At 44.5% G+C, this 18,926-nt stretch overlaps 1 protein-coding gene across 1 annotated transcript in view; it reads right to left on the bottom strand.

Annotated features, from left to right (window-relative positions):
- The window catches only part of LOC124622570 (galactoside alpha-(1,2)-fucosyltransferase 2-like), a 105,192-nt gene that overhangs the window by 28,794 nt on the left and 57,472 nt on the right, over positions 1 to 18,926 (bottom strand). Inside the window, exon 4 of the mRNA XM_047148318.1 lies at positions 964 to 1,111. Within this exon, the coding sequence (XP_047004274.1) occupies positions 964 to 1,111 (148 nt within the window). The remainder of the gene's footprint in view (positions 1 to 963; positions 1,112 to 18,926) is intronic.

The raw sequence follows: 18,926 nt of genomic DNA, 5'->3' as shown, positions 1-18,926 counted from the left end.
GTGTTGGAGAGACGTATCGGAGCATGCATACATGGGTAAACGAGCGTCCAGAAGTTTCCAGCCACGCTGGTGGAGGAATGACATACCCTACCAAAGAACTCCTTGTGGCCAGCATGAGAGTCTATTGCAGAGCACACATTGCCACCCATGGTGGTCACAAACCCTATTAAGAACCGTGTTCTCCCTTTTGTAATGTCCAGGTGACCTTCATGATCTGCAGTGACTTCGGTGCAATTATTGTCTTTGAAAAAAGTGTCATTTCTGTTCTTCTCATCGTGTAATTGTTTCAATTACCTTTTGTAATACACTGTAACACTTCTTTCAATGTGTGGTCAAAGATATATCGCGCTATTTTAACTAGGCAGTGTCACATCATGGAAAAGCTATTTTCGTCCTTAGGTTTTGTACATTAATGTACATTATTATAATAAAAATATTAGCCATCTATGGCTCATTAAATAGTGACACGACGGGATGTTATATCTGTTAGGAGGGGGGGGGCAGCTTTGAGCTTGATGGCCCTCTCCCCCCAGAACAGAATCCTGGATCTGCGCAGGGGGAAGGTATAAGACACCACTCACATCAATACAAATCGAGAGAGACCAAGAAAAAGAGTTGACAGGCAGTAAGGTTGGGGTTGTTTGGGGGAGGAGACCAGACAGCGAGGTCATCGGTCTCATCGGATTAGGGAAGGATGGGGAAGGAAGTCCGCCGTACCCTTTCAAAGGAACCATCCCAGCATTTGCCTGGAGGTTTAGAGAACCATGGAAAATATAAATCAGGATGGCCGGACGCGGGATTGAGCCGTCGCCCTCCCGAATGCGAGTCCAGTGTGCTAACCACTGCGCCACCTCGCTCAGTTCTGACAGGCAGTAAGGACCTAATGAAATATATACGAGTAGCCTTGCAACTTTACGAGGATATGAAAATTATTTTCCTATGGGAAAGTGAGCCGCCACCTACCTTGACGTTAGGACTGGTCTCGAGAACGGTCCTCCTGAGTGACCGCAACTTGTTCTCTGCGTACTCGCGCAGCTTCGGCCGGTAGCCGAAGTGGCGCCTCACGTCGGCAGCCAGTGGAATTATCGTCTCCGGTAGGACGATCCATACCCTGCAGAATGTCAGTCCTTATTTAGAATCACAACAGAAACCGAGGGGTGCGTTACAACATAAAGATAAATGTTGATATTTTGTTACTGATACGGTTTCGGGTATAAAAGTTGCGGTAGGCGCAAGCAACACACCTGTCAGCAGAGAGACCAAATAGAGACTCGCAAGCAACGCACTGCCAACGCCCTCTCGACCGCTGGTTCTTAGATAGCCGCCACGGACCGTAGGGCTCAACCAGTCATCCAGTGAGTCATCGAGTCGAGTCTTCAGTCGCAGCCCAGTCACTTGCAGTCACAGACAGTCAGTCTCAGGTAGTACATAGCGACCAGAGCAGAGTACACAGCGGACTTGTACTTCACCAGCAGTGAGGTTAGCGTGGACTATTACGGAAGAGCTCGTACCATAACACCTGGACTATCTTAAGTTAAGAAGCTTCCTGTTTAAGGTAATAAAGAACCCTATTAATACTTGTGTGCAGTTTGTATTACAGAAAGAGGATATTGGCCACCAAACAACATCCTCTCCTTGCTTCCCATGGTACAAGCCTACAGTGACAACGAGACGACACAATAAAAGATATCCTCAGTGACAAGTGACAATCACTATTAAAGACGAAAACTTGCAAAGAAACTCTGTAACAAATTACGTGCTAATATTACAGGTACGATAAAAGTTTTCTGCAAGAACTAATGCCCAGACTCAAAGACAATGGTGTGGAAAACATAAGGATGAAAGCAGTTTTCGCGTAATGTGTCAGTGACAAGTAACATAGTTCTGTGAAAATTGGACCATACATAGGAAGAACTGCTGCAGTTTAGTACAGAAGGTAACTGAAATAAATACGCAACGAGACTATCGATATGACACTTTTATTCAAAAACAATGAGTACACTGATGTCACCGCGATTCACGGTGGCCCCTGTACATTACAAACTGCGCGACGTGGGTCTTAATAGGATTTGTGATCACGAACGGCAGGGCATGCTCTGCAACGAGCTCCCATGTTGGCCGCAACACTGGCAAGGAAAACACTCACATTGGGAAGAACTACAGTTTCACAGTAACGTTGACCGGTGAGTGTGCTCAAAGATAAGGAGGTCAGTACGACAACGCAACAGCACCTGGACCACCAAACGATCATGTTCGACAAATTTTCTGGATATACACTCCTGGAAATTGAAATAAGAACACCGTGAATTCATTGTCCCAGGAAGGGGAAACTTTATTGACACATTCCTGGGGTCAGATACATCACATGATCACACTGACAGAACCACAGGCACATAGACACAGGCAACAGAGTATGCACAATGTCGGCACTAGTACAGTGTATGTCCACCTTTCGCAGCAATGCAGGCTGCTATTCTCCCATGGAGACGATCATAGAGATGCTGGATGTAGTCCTGTGGAACGGCTTGCCATGCCATTTCCACCTGGCGCCTCAGTTGGACCAGCGTTCGTGCTGGACGTGCAGACCGCGTGAGACGACGCTTCATCCAGTCCCAAACATGCTCAATGGGGGACAGATCCGGAGATCTTGCTGGCCAGGGTAGTTGACTTACACCTTCTAGAGCACGTTGGGTGGCACGGGATACATGCGGACGAGCATTGTCCTGTTGGAACAGCAAGTTCCCTTGCCGGTCTAGGAATGGTAGAACGATGGGTTCGATGACGGTTTGGATGTACCGTGCACTATTCAGTGTCCCCTCGACGATCACCAGTGGTGTACGGCCAGTGTAGGAGATCGCTCCCCACACCATGATGCCGGGTGTTGGCCCTGTGTGCCTCGGTCGTATGCAGTCCTGATTGTGGAGCTCACCTGCACGGCGCCAAACACGCATACGACCATCATTGGCACCAAGGCAGAAGCGACCCTCATCGCTGAAGACGACACGTCTCCATTCGTCCCTCCATTCACGCCTGTCCCGACACCACTGGAGGCGGGCTGCACGATGTTGGGGCGTGAGCGGAAGACGGCCTAACGGTGTGCGGGACCGTAGCCCAGCTTCATGGAGACGGTTGCGAATGGTCCTCGCCGATACCCCAGGAGCAACAGTGTCCCTAATTTGCTGGGAAGTGGCGGTGCGGTCCCCTACGGCATTGCGTAGGATCCTACGGTCTTGGCGTGCATCCGTGCGTCGCTGCGGTCCGGTCCCAGGTCGACGGGCACGTGCACCTTCCGCCGACCACTGGCGACAACATCGATGTACTGTGGAGACCTCACGCCCCACGTGTTGAGCAATTCGGCGGTACGTCCACCCGGCCTCCCGCATGCCCACTATACGCCCTCGCTCAAAGTCCGTCAACTGCACATACGGTTCACGTCCACGATGTCGCGGCATGCTACCAGTGTTAAAGACTGCGATGGAGCTCCGTATGCCACGGCAAACTGGCTGACACTGACGGCGGCGGTGCACAAATGCTGCACAGCTAGCGCCATTCGACGGCCAACACCGCGGTTCCTGGTGTGTCCGCTGTGCCGTGCGTGTGATCATTGCTTGTACAGCCCTCTCGCAGTGTCCGGAGCAAGTATGGTGGGTCTGACACACCGGTGTCAATGTGTTCTTTTTTCCATTTCCAGGAGTGTATTAAGTCAGTACCATCGCAAATGGTGCTCCGATGTGCGGGTGTCAACGGAGCACAACGTACTGGTCGGCGTTGAAAAAGAGCACCCCACACAGTCGTCGCTACACTGTGAAGTGTGAGATCGCGTGTCTTGCAGTCCTGTTGCAACTGTATCCGCTGTTTGACGTCGGTCCCTTCTTACCTGTTGCACAATACAGCGATCATGTGCTGCGGTAATTGGCCTGCTCGACCACCTCCTCTCCTTCGGGCAACAGTGTCTGTGGTTCGGAATACTCTCCATGCACGTATAACAATGCTGTGAGCCAACGATTTACACAAAGTCTACGTTTATATAGTGTCTCCATGTTACGTTACTGTGTCCTTCAAACATGTATGCACGCATAAACCAGTGGTAAATATGCCTCGAAACGCTGAAATGACGGTAATAAAAATTTTCTCTCTCCTCGTGCAGGAATCACCAAGTGCGAGCATAGGGCATAGGGACAACATGACATATGGAAGTTTGCGGCCGTCCGGCAGGCGTGCATGAACAGCCAAAGTGGTTAAGGCGACCATTTGCGATAAGCAGAAAATCCTGGTTCGAGTTCTGGTCCGGCACAAATTTTCATGTATCACTAATAAAACGTACAGCTGACGTCAATACGCAATCGCAATATGCGAATCCGTTTCGTAATTCTGTGAACAGTACTAAACTCCTGTGCTACACTAGTCGTCCTTATTCCAGTTTCTCGATTATTCTTTCCAATGTTAAGTCATCCAGATGTTGTCTGCCAGCCATGGTTGTAAGGAAGAACAGCATCACATAGCACTATGTAAGTAGGCTGTTTAGGTTCTTATACTGGTAACGCCACCGCCACCTATCGCTCTATATGATAATTCCTGGCTGTGCTGTGTGCAGTCTGTGGCTTGGTGGCATTGTTGGAATTTGCTATTGTCGTGTTGGGCTGTTGGCTGTTAACAGCGCGTAGCGTTGCGCAGTTGGAGGTGAGCCGCCAGCAGTGGTGGATGTGGGGAGAGAAATGGCGGAGTTTTGAAATTTGTAAGACTGGATGTCATGAACTGCTATGTATATTATGACTTTTCGACACTATTAAGGTAAATACATTGTTTGTTCTCTATCAAAATCTTTCATTTGCTAACTATGCCTATCAGTAGTTAGTGCCTTCAGTAGTTTGAATCTTTTATTTAGGTGGCAGTAGTGGCGCTCGCTGAATTGCAGTAGTTCGAGTAACGAAGATTTTTGTGAGGTAAGTGATTTGTGAAAGGCATAGGTTAATGTTAGTCAGGGCCATTCTTTGTAGCGATTACTGAAAGTCAGATTGCGTTGCGCTAAAAATATTGTGTGTCACATTAGTGAATGTACGTTCGGTTTTTCTCAGCTGTTTGAAAAGCAAATAATGTAAGAGGTTTATCAGCACAGTAATTCATAAATTTTTCTAAGGGGACGTTTCAATATGTCGACCCTTAGCCGAGAATACCTCGCTGAAATCTTCTGATTTTTTCTTGTAGTTTGTGCAATTAGTGCAGCCTTTGTTTATTGCTAGCGCGTAATTGTAGAGAGAATTTCCTTTGTAGTTGTAGTTTTTCATTCTTGCGTAGTAAAACAGTTGTGGCATGCATGTAGATTTGCACCAAGTATTTCGCAGCTGCACTTGCAATTAACGAGATATTATTTTCAGTGCTATGTTTATGTGTTTTCTTATTTTGCTCTTCAAATTGTGCTTTTCTGTGATATCGTGTGAAATATTGTGTCAATAATGGCGTGTGAAAAACGTAACACTAGGCTCCAAAGTAAACTGAGAAATAATAGTGACGACGAGCGTAGCTTATCAGCACCACTGTGTAATGAATTAACAGACATTCAAAGTAGTAATTTGATAATTGTGCATAGGGAAATGGAGCGGGTGGCAAATAATGGCGTAGACAGTGAAACAATTAGTGAACAGGGAAGCATTATCGATCGATCGGTCGGCAACGGCTCGCCTCAGGAATCCGAAATGACAGGGCAGAATCTCGCAAATACTGTAGATTCAGGCTTTGGGTCCTCACCGTTTTCTCAAATAAGTCAAGACACATTTTCTGCTTGTCAAAATGTGAATGTTGCCGGTGCAAATTCACTGCCGAAAAGCACTGAGGAACATGTTCCAGACACCAGTGCATTGTTATTACTATTAATACAACAAATGGGACAAACACAGCAAAAGCTTCAAAAGTTAGACACAATGGAACAAAATCTTCGAAAGTTAGACAAAATGGAACAAAATCTTCAAAAGTTAGACACAATGGAACAAAATCAGAGACAAACACAGCAAAAGCTTCAAAAGTTAAACACAGTGGGACAAAATCTTCGGAAGTTAGACACCACGCTTGAACAAACACGTGAAGATTTAACTACTGAGTTACATAACATTGAATCGAAATGTCAAAAGTCTGTAATGACGTAAAAACACAAATTTGTGAGCATTTTCAACCTATTTTTTCGCGGCATGAAAATGCATTACAGAATCACGAAGCATCCATAAAAGAACTGCAAACTGTTGTTCATGAAAATCATGAGACCTTGCAAGCTAAAATTGACTCAGCTGCATCTACCGATTCGGTTATGCAACTTGCAAAAACTCAGGAAAACTTAAAGGACACAGTAGATACTCTGAAAATTCGTTCAGAAAGACACATGGAGGAAATTAGTTCATTATCAGAGAAAGTAGTTGAACTTAAGGATCAGCTAAATAATTTATCTACGAAGATAGATGATAATCTGAATGACACAAAACCGGTAGTCTTTAATGACACAGAAGAGTGCGAACAAATTAGGAAATTCAAACAAAATCAGAATCAAATTAATACGCAACACCAAAGAGAAATCCGGGAAGTACAAGATCAGCTGACACAGGTAATACAAGAATTACGTGTTTCAGAGGATACTCGCGCTCCAACACTGGAAGAGGGACTTAGAAATACGGAAAATAATAACACAGGGCGTTTCGGAAATTATGAAATAAATTGGCAAGGTGCACCGAATTTTGAGATGGAACCGCCGACAGGACGTAACAATGACCGATATGCGACTCGCCGACACGATGATTTTGACTATAAGCTGTTCATTACTACACGTAAATTTAAAACATTTAAGAATTCTGGCAACGACATTCATCCACAAGCGTGGCTCCATCAATTCTCTCATTGTTTTCCTCCCAACTGGTCATTAGAGCACAGATTAGAGTTTATGTGTGGCTATTTAGAGAATGAACCAGCTGTAAGAATGCGATCGGTCATTCACGATTGTCACAGTGAAGGAGAATTTTACCATGCCTTCCTCTCAGCATATTGGTCTCAAGCTACACAAGACCGAGTAAAACATAGCATCATGATGATGAAACATGTTGAACAATCTAAATTTTCCAGTCTTGTAAAATATTTTGAAGACATGTTGCATAAGAATCAATATCTTTCAAACCCATACAGCCCTTCAGATCTCATCTGCATTTGCTTAATCAAATTTCCTGAACATTTAAGAAACATTATTTCGGCAGGGCGTTGCAAAGACGACATTGAAGCTTTTCAGGGACTCTGACAAGAATTAGAAATTGACACTGACAATCGCGGGACACGAAAACAGGAGCACAACAATTACAGGTCACATCCGTCACAATTCCGCGATGAAAGAAATAATAACTGGACACGACAAGGCTATTCTTACAACGTAAATCGTGACCAAAACAGACACCACCCTTATGATAACCGTTGGCAGAATAATAGTTACAGAGAAAGATCGTATTTCCGTAGTAATGACTATGACAGAGACAATCAGAGAAACAGACAACATGGGAACCAAAATAATTATTATCACGGGAGACAGAATAACTTCAGATGCAACGGTCCACCGTGCAGTGATAATTCAGGGAGAAATTTTCCACCACTTAACCGACAAGAAAGAAACTACAGGAACTGCCGACATGACGACAGACGATATAATCATAATGACAGACGTGAATTTCATCAGAACTGGCGGGATTCTAACAGGGCTGGGCCCTCTCGACAAGGTGGATTTGTAGAAGTTAGGTCTCCAAATCCCAATAACGACGCGCGCCAACAAAGAGACAGACAATGACTTGCACCACAGGCAGCCACGTGCGCCTGCTGGCTCAGAGAAAAATAACATAGACGCTAACCTTGAGAAAAATTTTAGCATTCCTTACCGACGTATATCGCATGATAATTGCGTTCAAATTGAACCTCTGCGCACTAGGAAGAGTAAAGGATTGCACCACATTTCACATATAAAACCGTTTATTGAGAGATAATCTGCTTTTTAATTTAGTCTTTGCTATAAAATATTTCATTTCACATTACTAGTGCTCTTTGTCACATTTAGAAACTGTTAACATGCAACAATGTTTTGAAGTTAAATATCCAGTCAAGAACGAAGAGAACTTATATAAACAGAAATTACGAATGCATTGTTATAGTGAACAGAGGACACGGTGTTATTGTGTGTGTACATTCTTGCTTGTTAATTGCACAATTACATAACGACTATAAGCCTTACATACTTAGAACATATACTGCTAATGAGATTTTAATGCAACATTTTGGTTTACTTGAAAAGACATTCTTTATTTGAAGTACTTTCTGTGAGATTAAAGATGACTTAGTATTTGGTTTCTTTGACAGCTACACGATTATATCACAACGCTACTAATGTGTGACATAATTTACATTGTTGCTTTTGCGGTGTATCTGTTTTATATCTGCACAGTTTTTCTGAATCCTTCTGGAAGGTAAAACATGTTTTAGTAGTAACTTTTGTGGTATAGCTACAATGAGACACCCTTTTTCGTAGCACAACAATACGTTGCAGTATAGTACTTTCTTGATCACGGTAATGTACATAATAACTACGATATCTATACGCATAGCATTTCACTTTTGTTCATGATGAGGTAGGTACATTGACTTCTGCAGAACTTAGCTTACGGAGGACGATCACTACGACACTTCCACAGAATTATCTTACAGTAAGACACACATTTAGCGCTAAAGGATACGTATTTGAGTGATTACTTTTGTACTTAATACATTTATTTTTAAAGATTTTTGAATTACAAAGATACAAAGGTTTTCTGTGATACATTGCATTCCATTGCTGTAATCTGTAACAGCTGAGGGTATAATTACATTAATCCTGAGGGGGGTACACGCTTACTTTGTGTACTATGTGTGTGGCAAGCACAAGGAGCCCTAGCTAATATGGTATTTGCTTATACAACGTTACACATCGGTACCATATTTCTACAACACAAAATACACAGCTACCTGATTATTTAACTGAGAGACAAACATTTTTTTTTTACTACATCAGTGACATGTTTACGCAATTACACAGTTGGATAACTTCACACTTATGAAATTGTATTTTGTCTGTACTTTGTGAACTGTTCACATTTTTCGGAACCATTGTGATACTATGAGAGCTTTGAATGATGTATTTGGTAAGGGAGCATGATTTTTAAGTACGTTTGAGGTAGATGACACTATTGAAATGAGCAGAGAATTTTTTTAGGTTTTGTTATTACTGCAGAAAGCTACGACGATTTTGAGATTTGACTGGGGTGTTATGATGTTATTTTTACGACAACGATGTGTATTATGCTGTTGAGGTATGTTTATGATCAATAAGCTGAGAATCGTACTTTAAGTGTTATGAAATGTGTGTAAATGAGTGAATGTATCACAATGCAGGCAAAAATTTTTTGCACACTGTTATATTCATAGGATTTTGTTTCTACACATTTGCAATGCAAATTCTCGACCTGTGAAATTTTTTATATGAGACTTTCACTGTAGTGCAAACTGGTGTCGTAAATATTTCAGTAAGAAAGTTAAGTGCCCTTCACGTAAAGCGTCGTGGGGACCCAGTTGCGCGACAGTTGCCTGGAAAAAAGTCATTAGTGTGTGCCTTTCAGAGGCACAGGTGGATTAAAAAAAAAAAAAAAAAAAAAGAAAGGAGGTCATTATCCTCGCTATTGACATTTCTTTGTCGAAAGCATCGCAAATACGACACGCTCAAACTTGAAAACATATGATTACACTGTGCAGCTCTTAATTTATGATATTTACTAAAATGCCTAATGAAATGATAAGAAACTTTTACATCTATTGTCTTTCTAGTTGAGAGATTGCTCATTTTGTTTAATATCTGGTTTCCAGCTGTGTTGCAGCATTGGCTTTATAAAATAAAATTAAGTGCATTTGCTAATGTGAACACTTTCTGCCAACAGATCTATTAAATAATAATTTTATGATCCATATTCTTTGATAATGGAACACTTGAATGGAAAGAACAATAAGAAGGGATTAATAACAGTAACTGCATACATAATTTTCTTTTCAACTACTTGGTAATTTTTTTGGTAGAGTAAGTTACCGTGATGCATCACTCTAGTGTTAAGATGTGACATAGGTATTAAACATGGCCATTTTTACTGTAATATTTTTTCTGCTTGAGCTTTGTCATGTTTAGATATAAGCTATTGCATTTGCTGCTGCTGTTTGCCAGGCATAGTGCTACTAAATTTCACTTTGTATTACTCTGTTAAGCCAGTTTTACTACTGATTTATTTTTCTTGTTGCTGCACATTGGCTCATATTAGTTGTAATGTTGCATTTGCTTGGTAATTTAGATTTACTGTAGCTTGCTTTGCCAATTTCCATTTTTTTTTTGTCATTGCTGCTTGTGTTAATTGTTTTGTGCTGCTGCATTGCCTTGTCCCTTAGTTTAGCATCTGAGCTCAGTAGATTTAAGTTAGCTGGGGTAGGCTATATGTGAGAACGAGTTGTGATGAATTGGAAGAAATGCATTGAGAAGCTATAAGAAAATGGTTTGGCCAAAAAAGTATTTTGAAATAGGATATGAACAAGAAAGTAGGGTTTAGGGACAACAGGTTTAGGTAGGATTTTCTTGGAAATACACTCCTGGAAATTGAAATAAGAACACCGTGAATTCATTGTCCCAGGAAGGGGAAACTTTATTGACACATTCCTGGGGTCAGATACATCACATGATCACACTGACAGAACCAAAGGCACATAGACACAGGCAACAGAGCATGCACAATGTCGGCACTAGTACAGTGTATATCCACCTTTCGCAGCAATGCAGGCTGCTATTCTCCCATGGAGACGATCGTAGAGATGCTGGATGTAGTCCTGTGGAACGGCTTGCCATGCCATTTCCACCTGGCGCCTCAGTTGGACCAGCGTTCGTGCTGGATGTGCAGACCGCATGAGACGACGCTTCATCCAGTCCCAAACATGCTCAATGGGGGACAGATCCGGAGATCTTGCTGGCCAGGGTAGTTGACTTACACCTTCTAGAGCACGTTGGGTGGCACGGGATACATGCGGACGAGCATTGTCCTGTTGGAACAGCAAGTTCCCTTGCCGGTCTAGGAATGGTAGAACGATGGGTTCGATGACGGTTTGGATGTACCGTGCACTATTCAGTGTCCCCTCGACGATCACCAGTGGTGTACGGCCAGTGTAGGAGATCGCTCCCCACACCATGATGCCAGGTGTTGGCCCTGTGTGCCTCGGTCGTATGCAGTCCTGATTGTGGCGCTCACCTGCACGGCGCCAAACACGCATACGACCATCATTGGCACCAAGGCAGAAGCGACTCTCATCGCTGAAGACGACACGTCTCCATTCGTCCCTCCATTCACGCCTGTCGCGACACCACTGGAGGCGGGCTGCACGATGTTGAGGCGTGAGCGGAAGACGGCCTAACGGTGTGCGGGACCGTAGCCCAGCTTCATGGAGACGGTTGCGAATGGTCCTCGCCGATACCCCAGGAGCAACAGTGTCCCTAATTTGCTGGGAAGTGGCGGTGCGGTCCCCTACGGCACTGCGCAGGATCCTACGGTCTTGGCGTGCATCCGTGCGACGCTGCGGTCCGGTCCTGGGTCGACGGGCACGTGCACCTTCCGCCGACCACTGGCGATAACATCGATGTACTGTGGAGACCTCACGCCCCACGTGTTGAGCAATTCGGCGGTACGTCCACCCGGCCTCCCGCATGCCCACTATACGCCCTCGCTCAAAGTCCGTCAACTGCACATACGGTTCACGTCCACGCTGTCGCGGCATGCTACCAGTGTTAAAGACTGCGATGGAGCTCCATATGCAACGGCAAACTGGCTGACACTGACGGCGGTGGTGCACAAATGCTGCGCAGCTAGCGCCATTCGACGGCCAACACCGCGGTTCCTGGTGTGTCCGCTGTGCCGTGCATGTGATCATTGCTTGTACAGCCCTCTCGCAGTGTCCGGAGCAAGTATGGTGGGTCTGACACACTGGTGTCAATGTGTTCTTTTTTCCATTTCCAGGAGTGTAAATGATGAGGTAAGATAATGGAAAATAAATAATGAGGTAAGAAATATGTGAACATATAAATACAGAAAGCATGCTTGGATAGGATTTTTTTTGGTGGAATCAAATGTTGAAATAAGAGGAAAGATCCATGGAATGAAGTTTTGGGTTGGACTGCAGTACCAAATGTTACACTGAAAACGAACCCTGTCTTTCCTTTTGTATTATTCTGCTATGTCTTTATGTACCCCTGTGTATTTGTCTTTTTCCTGTCTTTACGTGTTTAGCTAATAAGATTTATGTTGTAGAATTTTTCAAATACTATGTTATTTTCTTTGTAAAGATGTTTAGACATTATTTATTCTGTTCTGTTTTAATGCTCATGTGTGAAGTTGATGTTTCGAAAGTTATTCTGATCTTTTATGTATGTACTCATGTCATAATTCCTGTAACACTGATGTATATGTTATTTCGATTCTTTTGTAAAGCCTGTACTACAAATGTTATCTGTATTGTTATGTTCTTTAATGATGTATTTTGTACCTTTGTAATTGTATTCTTATATTATAAAATTTTAATTGACACCAGTTCATCATATTATTAACTTGTAAGTTACATTTCACTACACACGTTTCTGTTGGTCATAGTATATGGACGATATGTGAGAAGTACGGACTGTTAGTGTTTGAACGTGTGTTAATAATTCAGCACGGGACTGGTTAACAGCATTGCTGGTTCTAAGGACAATTCCAAAAACTTTGTGAGTACACAAGTGGTGGTTTATGGACTTGCTATATTGTCCGCAAGACTCTTCGATGGTGATTGTGCACCTGCACAGTCGCAACAGATGACTGCTAGCCGTCTTTATAAGGACTACAGTGGGTCTGCATCTTTGATGGCCCACCAACACCATTATTTCTACAATGACTGCACTGGGTCTGCACCTCTGGTGGCCCACCAATACCGTAATCTCTACAAGGACTACAGTGCGACTACTCTGTGATGACCTACCTACCAATATTCTTCAAAACTTCGTATGACTCTGCTGTGGGTTTGTTCTGTTGTGGCCCATTACCTGTCTGCATGTCGAGAGTCAGCACTGTCTTTCCGTTGGAAGGACAACACTACTTCTTCAAGACTGCATGGAAATCCACTACTTCCGTGTGCATTTTCTTTTACTGCTCAGACTTTGAGAAAAACACTGCAATTTTACTGTGATGAATGATCAGGACTGTCATTATGGACTGTGAGAAAATTTTAGCTTTTGACCAGCATTGTATCAATAAGTGTGTGCATTTGATTTCTTTGTTATTGTAATTATGCAAAATTTTTTCAAATCCGTATTGGCCACTGCCCAAAACAATTTGTAAAATTTTTTGTGGGGAGCATGGGGGCTATGTAAGTAGGCTGTTTAGGTTCTTATATTGGTAATGCCACCGCCACCTAGCGCTCTGTATGAAAATCACTGGCTGTGCTGTGTGCAGTCTGTGGCTGGGTGGTATTGTTGGAATTTGCTATTGCAGTGTTGGGCTTTGGCTGTTAACAGCGCATAGCGTTGCGCAGTTGGAGGTGAGCCGCCAGCAGTGGTGGATGTGGGGAGAGAAATGGCGGAGTTTTGAAATTTGTAAGACTGGATGTCATGAACTGCTATGTATATTATGACTTTTCGACACTATTAAGGTAAATACATTGTTTGTTCTCTATCAAAATCTTTCATTTGCTAACTATGCCTATCAGTAGTTAGTGCTTTCAGTAGTTTGAATCTTTTATTTAGGTGGCAGTATTGGCGCTCGCTGAATTGCAGTAGTTCGAGTAACGAAGATTTTTGTGAGGTAAGTGATTTGTGAAAGGTATAGGTTAATGTTAGTCAGGGCCATTCTTTGTAGCGATTACTGAAAGTCAAATTGCGTTGCGCTAAAAATATTGTGTGTCACTTTAGTGAATGTTTGAGTACGTTCAGTTTTGCTCAGCTGTTTGAAAAGCAAATAATGTAAGAGGTTTATCAGCACAGTAATTCATAAATTTTTCTAAGGGGACGTTTCAACTGCAACTTCTCACTGATTGACACACACTCTCTTTTTCCTTTTTTTCAACTGTCTCGTGTTATTTGACGAAGAACCGCGCTGACTTCACGTCGTGGTAACGTCCAACTTTCTGTGCAGGTCCGGAGAACGTCTGGCAACATGCTACTACTCTTTCCTTCATTTAAACAGATAAGTTAATGTTACGTTACTTTACCTGGCTTGCTCGTAAGTTTTTCAGAGCAGTATATTTCAAAAACAGGATCACATCACGAAACCACCTGACAGCTGCTACAATGTCTGTCAACCAGTTTTCAATCAAGCAACCGTTTTCAGATCATTGGTATCATTACACCACGTTAGAGGGAGGTTCCTTGATGTCAAGTACATATTACACTAAAGAGCCAAAGAAATGGTGCACCTGCCTAATATCGTGTAGTGCCACCGCGAGCAAGCAGAAGTGCTGGAACACGACGTGGCACGGACTCGACTGATGTCTTAAGTAGTGCTGGAGGGAACTGACACCATGAATCCTGCAGGGCTGTCCATAAATCCGTAAGAGTACGAGGGCATGGAAATCTCTTCTAAACAGCACGTTGCAAGGCATCCCAGACATGCTATATAATGTTCATGTCTGGGGAGTATGGTGGCCAGCGGAAGTGTTTAAATTGAGAACCACTGTGTAGCAATTATCGACATGTGGGGTGTTGCATTGTCCTACTGGAATTGCCCAAGTCCTTCGGAATGCACAATGGACATGAATGGATGCAGGTGATCGGACAGGATGCTTACGTACGTGTCACCTGTCAGAGTCGTATCTAAATTTATCAGGGGTCGCATATCACTCCAACTGCACACGCCCTACATCATTACAGAGCCTGCACCATCTTGAAAAGTCCCCGGCTGACATGGAGGGTCCATGGATTTGTGAGGTGCATCCGCTGGATGCAATTTGAAACGAGACTCGTCCGACCAGGCAACATGTTTCCAGCCATCAACAGTCCAATGTCAGAGTCGTCGGGCACAGGCGGGCGTAAAGCTATGTGTCGTGCAGTCATCAACGGTACATGAGTGGGCCTTCGGCTCCGAAAGCCCATACCCATGATATTTTGTTGAATGGTTCGCACGCTGACACTTGTTGATGGCCCAGCATTGAATTCTGCACCAATTTGCGGAAGGGTTACACTTCTGTCACGTTGAACGACTCTCTTCAGTCGTCGTTGGTCCCGTTCTTGCAGGCTCTTTTTACGACCGCAACGATGTCGGAAATTTGATGTTTTACCGGATTCCTGATATTCAGGGTAAACTCTCAAAATGGTAGTAAGGATAAATTCCCACTTCATCGGTACCTCGGAGACGCTGAATCTCATCGCTTGTGCGCCGACTATAGCACCATGTTCAAACTCACATAAATCTTGATAACCTGCCATTGTAGCAGCAGTACCCGATCTAATAACTGCGCCAGACACTTGTTGCCTTACGTAGGCGTTGTCGACCGCAGCGCCGTATTCTGTTTACATACACTCCTGGAAATGGAAAAAAGAACACATTGACACCGGTGTGTCAGACCCACCATACTTGCTCCGGACACTGCGAGAGGGCTGTACAAGCAATGATCACACGCACGGCACAGTGGACACACCAGGAACCGCGGTGTTGGCCGTCGAATGGCGCTAGCTGCGCAGCATTTGTGCACCGCCGCCGTCAGTGTCAGCCAGTTTGCCGTGGCATACGGAGCTCCATCGCAGTCTTTAACACTGGTAGCATGCCGCGACAGCGTGGACGTGAACCGTATGTGCAGTTGACGGACTTTGAGCGAGGGCGTATAGTGGGCATGCGGGAGGCCGGGTGGACGTACCGCCGAATTGCTCAACACGTGGGGCGTGAGGTCTCCACAGTACATCGATGTTGTCGCCAGTGGTCGGCGGAAGGTGCACGTGCCCTTCGACCTGGGACCGGACCGCAGCGACGCACGGATGCACGCCAAGACCGTAAGATCCTACGCAGTGCCGTAGGGGACCGCACCGCCACTTCCCAGCAAATTAGGGACACTGTTGCTCCTGGGGTATCGGCGAGGACCATTCGCAACCGTCTCCATGAAGCTGGGCTACGGTCCCGCACACCGTTAGGCCGTCTTCCGCTCACGCCCCAACATCGTGCAGCCCGCCTCCAGTGGTGTCGCGACAGGCGTGAATGGAGGGACGAATGGAGACGTGTCGTCTTCAGCGATGAGAGTCGCTTCTGCCTTGGTGCCAATGATGGTCGTATGCGTGTTTGGCGCCGTGCAGGTGAGCGCCACAATCAGGACTGCATACGACCGAGGCACACAGGGCCAACACCCGGCATCATGGAGTGGGGAGCGATCTCCTACACTGGCCGTACACCACTGGTGATCGTCGAGGGGACACTGAATAGTGCACGGTACATCCAAACCGTCATCGAACCCATCGTTCTACCATTCCTAGACCGGCAAGGGAACTTGCTGTTCCAACAGGACAATGCACGTCCGCATGTATCCCGTGCCACCCAACGTGCTCTAGAAGGTGTAAGTCAACTACCCTGGCCAGCAAGATCTCCGGATCTGTCCCCCATTGAGCATGTTTGGGACTGGATGAAGCGTCGTCTCACGCGGTCTGCACGTCCAGCACGAACGCTGGTCCAACTGAGGCGCCAGGTGGAAATGGCATGGCAAGCCGTTCCACAGAACTACATCCACCATCTCTACGATCGTCTCCATGGGAGAATAGCAGCCTGCATTGCTGCGAAAGGTGGATATACACTGTACTAGTGCCGACATTGTGCATGCTCTGTTGCCTGTGTCTATGTGCCTGTGGTTCTGTCAGTGTGATCATGTGATGTATCTGACCCCAGGAATGTGTCAATAAAGTTTCCCCTTCCTGGGACAATGAATTCACGGTGTTCTTATTTCAATTTCCAGGAGTGTATCTCTCATGCCTGTACCAGTAGACAAGTGTAATGTGCTACGAATACATAGAAAGAAAGATCCCATATCATTTAGCTACAATATAGCAGGTCAGCAACTGGAAGCAGTTAATTCCATAAATTATCTGGGAGTACGCATTAGGGGTGGTTTAAAATGGAATGATCATATAAAGTTGATCATTGGTAAAGCAGATGCCAAACTGAGATTCATTGGAAGAATCCTAAGGAAACGCAATCCGAAAACAAAGGAAGTAGGTTACAGTACACTTGTTCGCCCACTGCTTGAATACTGCTCAGCAGTGTGGGATCCGTACCAGATAGGGTTGATAGAAGAGATAGAGAAGATCCAACGGAGAGCAGCACGGTTCGTTACACGATCATTTAGTAATCGCAAAAGCGTTACGGAGATGATAGACAAACTCCAGTGGAAGACTCTACAGGAGAGACGTTCAGTAGCTCGGTACGGGCCTTTGTTGAAGTTTCGAGAACATACCTTCACCGAAGAGGCAAGCAGAATATTGCTCCCTCCTACGTATATCTCGTGAAGAGACCATGAGGGTAAAATCAGAGAGATTAGAGCCCACACAGAAGCATACCGACAATCCTTCTTTCCACGAACAACACGAGACTGGAATAGAAGGGAGAACTGATAGAGGTACTCAAGGTGGCTTGAGATGTAGATGTAGGAATTGCTTAGTAGAAACAGAAAAATACTAGGAAAAAATGGTGACTGTAATTTTTGTGATTGTTCACAAAGTTAAAAAGTGATTTAAATTCATAAGGGGCGATCAAAACGTTTCTGTTCGACGGCCGTACAGTCCAGAATCGGTATGAAAACCAAGCAAAATAGCCGTGAGCGTTGAGACAATCATCCCAACAACGCACCGGGTTGAAGACACCCGTTTGGTAAAACAGCGTGTCCTGCTGCGAGCAGGGTCCGTAACTGCCTGCCGCACATCCTCGGCCGACAGAAATCGACGACCATTCACGCCTTTTTTTAGTTGTCCGAATGCATGATGATCGCATGGGGAGAGATCAGGCCTATAGGTAGTGCTCGGGTGTCTGCCACTTGAGTTGCCGTAGCTTCTGCGTTACGACATTTCCGATGTGGTGACATAGTTCTACATCTAGATCTACATGGGTCTGCAACTCACACTTAAATGCCTGTCGGAGGGTTCATCAAACCACCTTCGCAATAATAATGTATTATTCCAACCACGAACAGCGTGTGGAAAAAACGAACACCTATATCTTTCCGTGCGAGCTATGATTTCCCTTATTCTATTATGATCGTTTATCCATGTGTAGGTCGGCGTCAACAAAATAATTTCGCATTCGGAGGAGACAGTTGGTGATTGAAATTTCGTGAGAAGATTCCGCCGCAACGAGAGACGCCCTTGTTTTAATGATGTCCACTCCAAATTCTGTATCATGTCAGTGACACTCTGTCCCCTATTTCGCGATGATACAAAACGTGCTGCTGTTCTTTGAACTTTCTCGATGTACTCCGTTAATCCTGTCTGGTAAGGATCCCACACCGCGCAGCTGTACTCCAAAAGAGGTCGTGCAAGAGCAGTGCACGCAGTCTCTTTAGTAGATCTGTTGCGTCTTCTAAGTGTACAGCCAAAACGTAGACTTTGGTTCACCTTCCCCACAACATTCTCTATGTGTTCTTACCAATTTAAGTTGTTCGTAATTGTAATTCCTAGGTTTTAGTTGAATTTGTGGCATATAGATTTGACTGATTTATCGTGTAACCTAAGTTTAACCTAAGTTTAACGAATTCTTTTAGCACTCGTGTGGATGACCTCACACTTTTCATTATTTAGGCTCAAATGCCAATTTTCGCACCGTGCAGATATCTTTTCGAAATCGTTTTGCAATTTGTTTTATCTT

This window comes from Schistocerca americana, chromosome 7 (genome assembly GCF_021461395.2).
Source record: "Schistocerca americana isolate TAMUIC-IGC-003095 chromosome 7, iqSchAmer2.1, whole genome shotgun sequence".
Classification (NCBI taxonomy): domain Eukaryota; kingdom Metazoa; phylum Arthropoda; class Insecta; order Orthoptera; family Acrididae; genus Schistocerca; species Schistocerca americana.
This window is presented reverse-complemented; position numbering and strand designations above follow the sequence as displayed.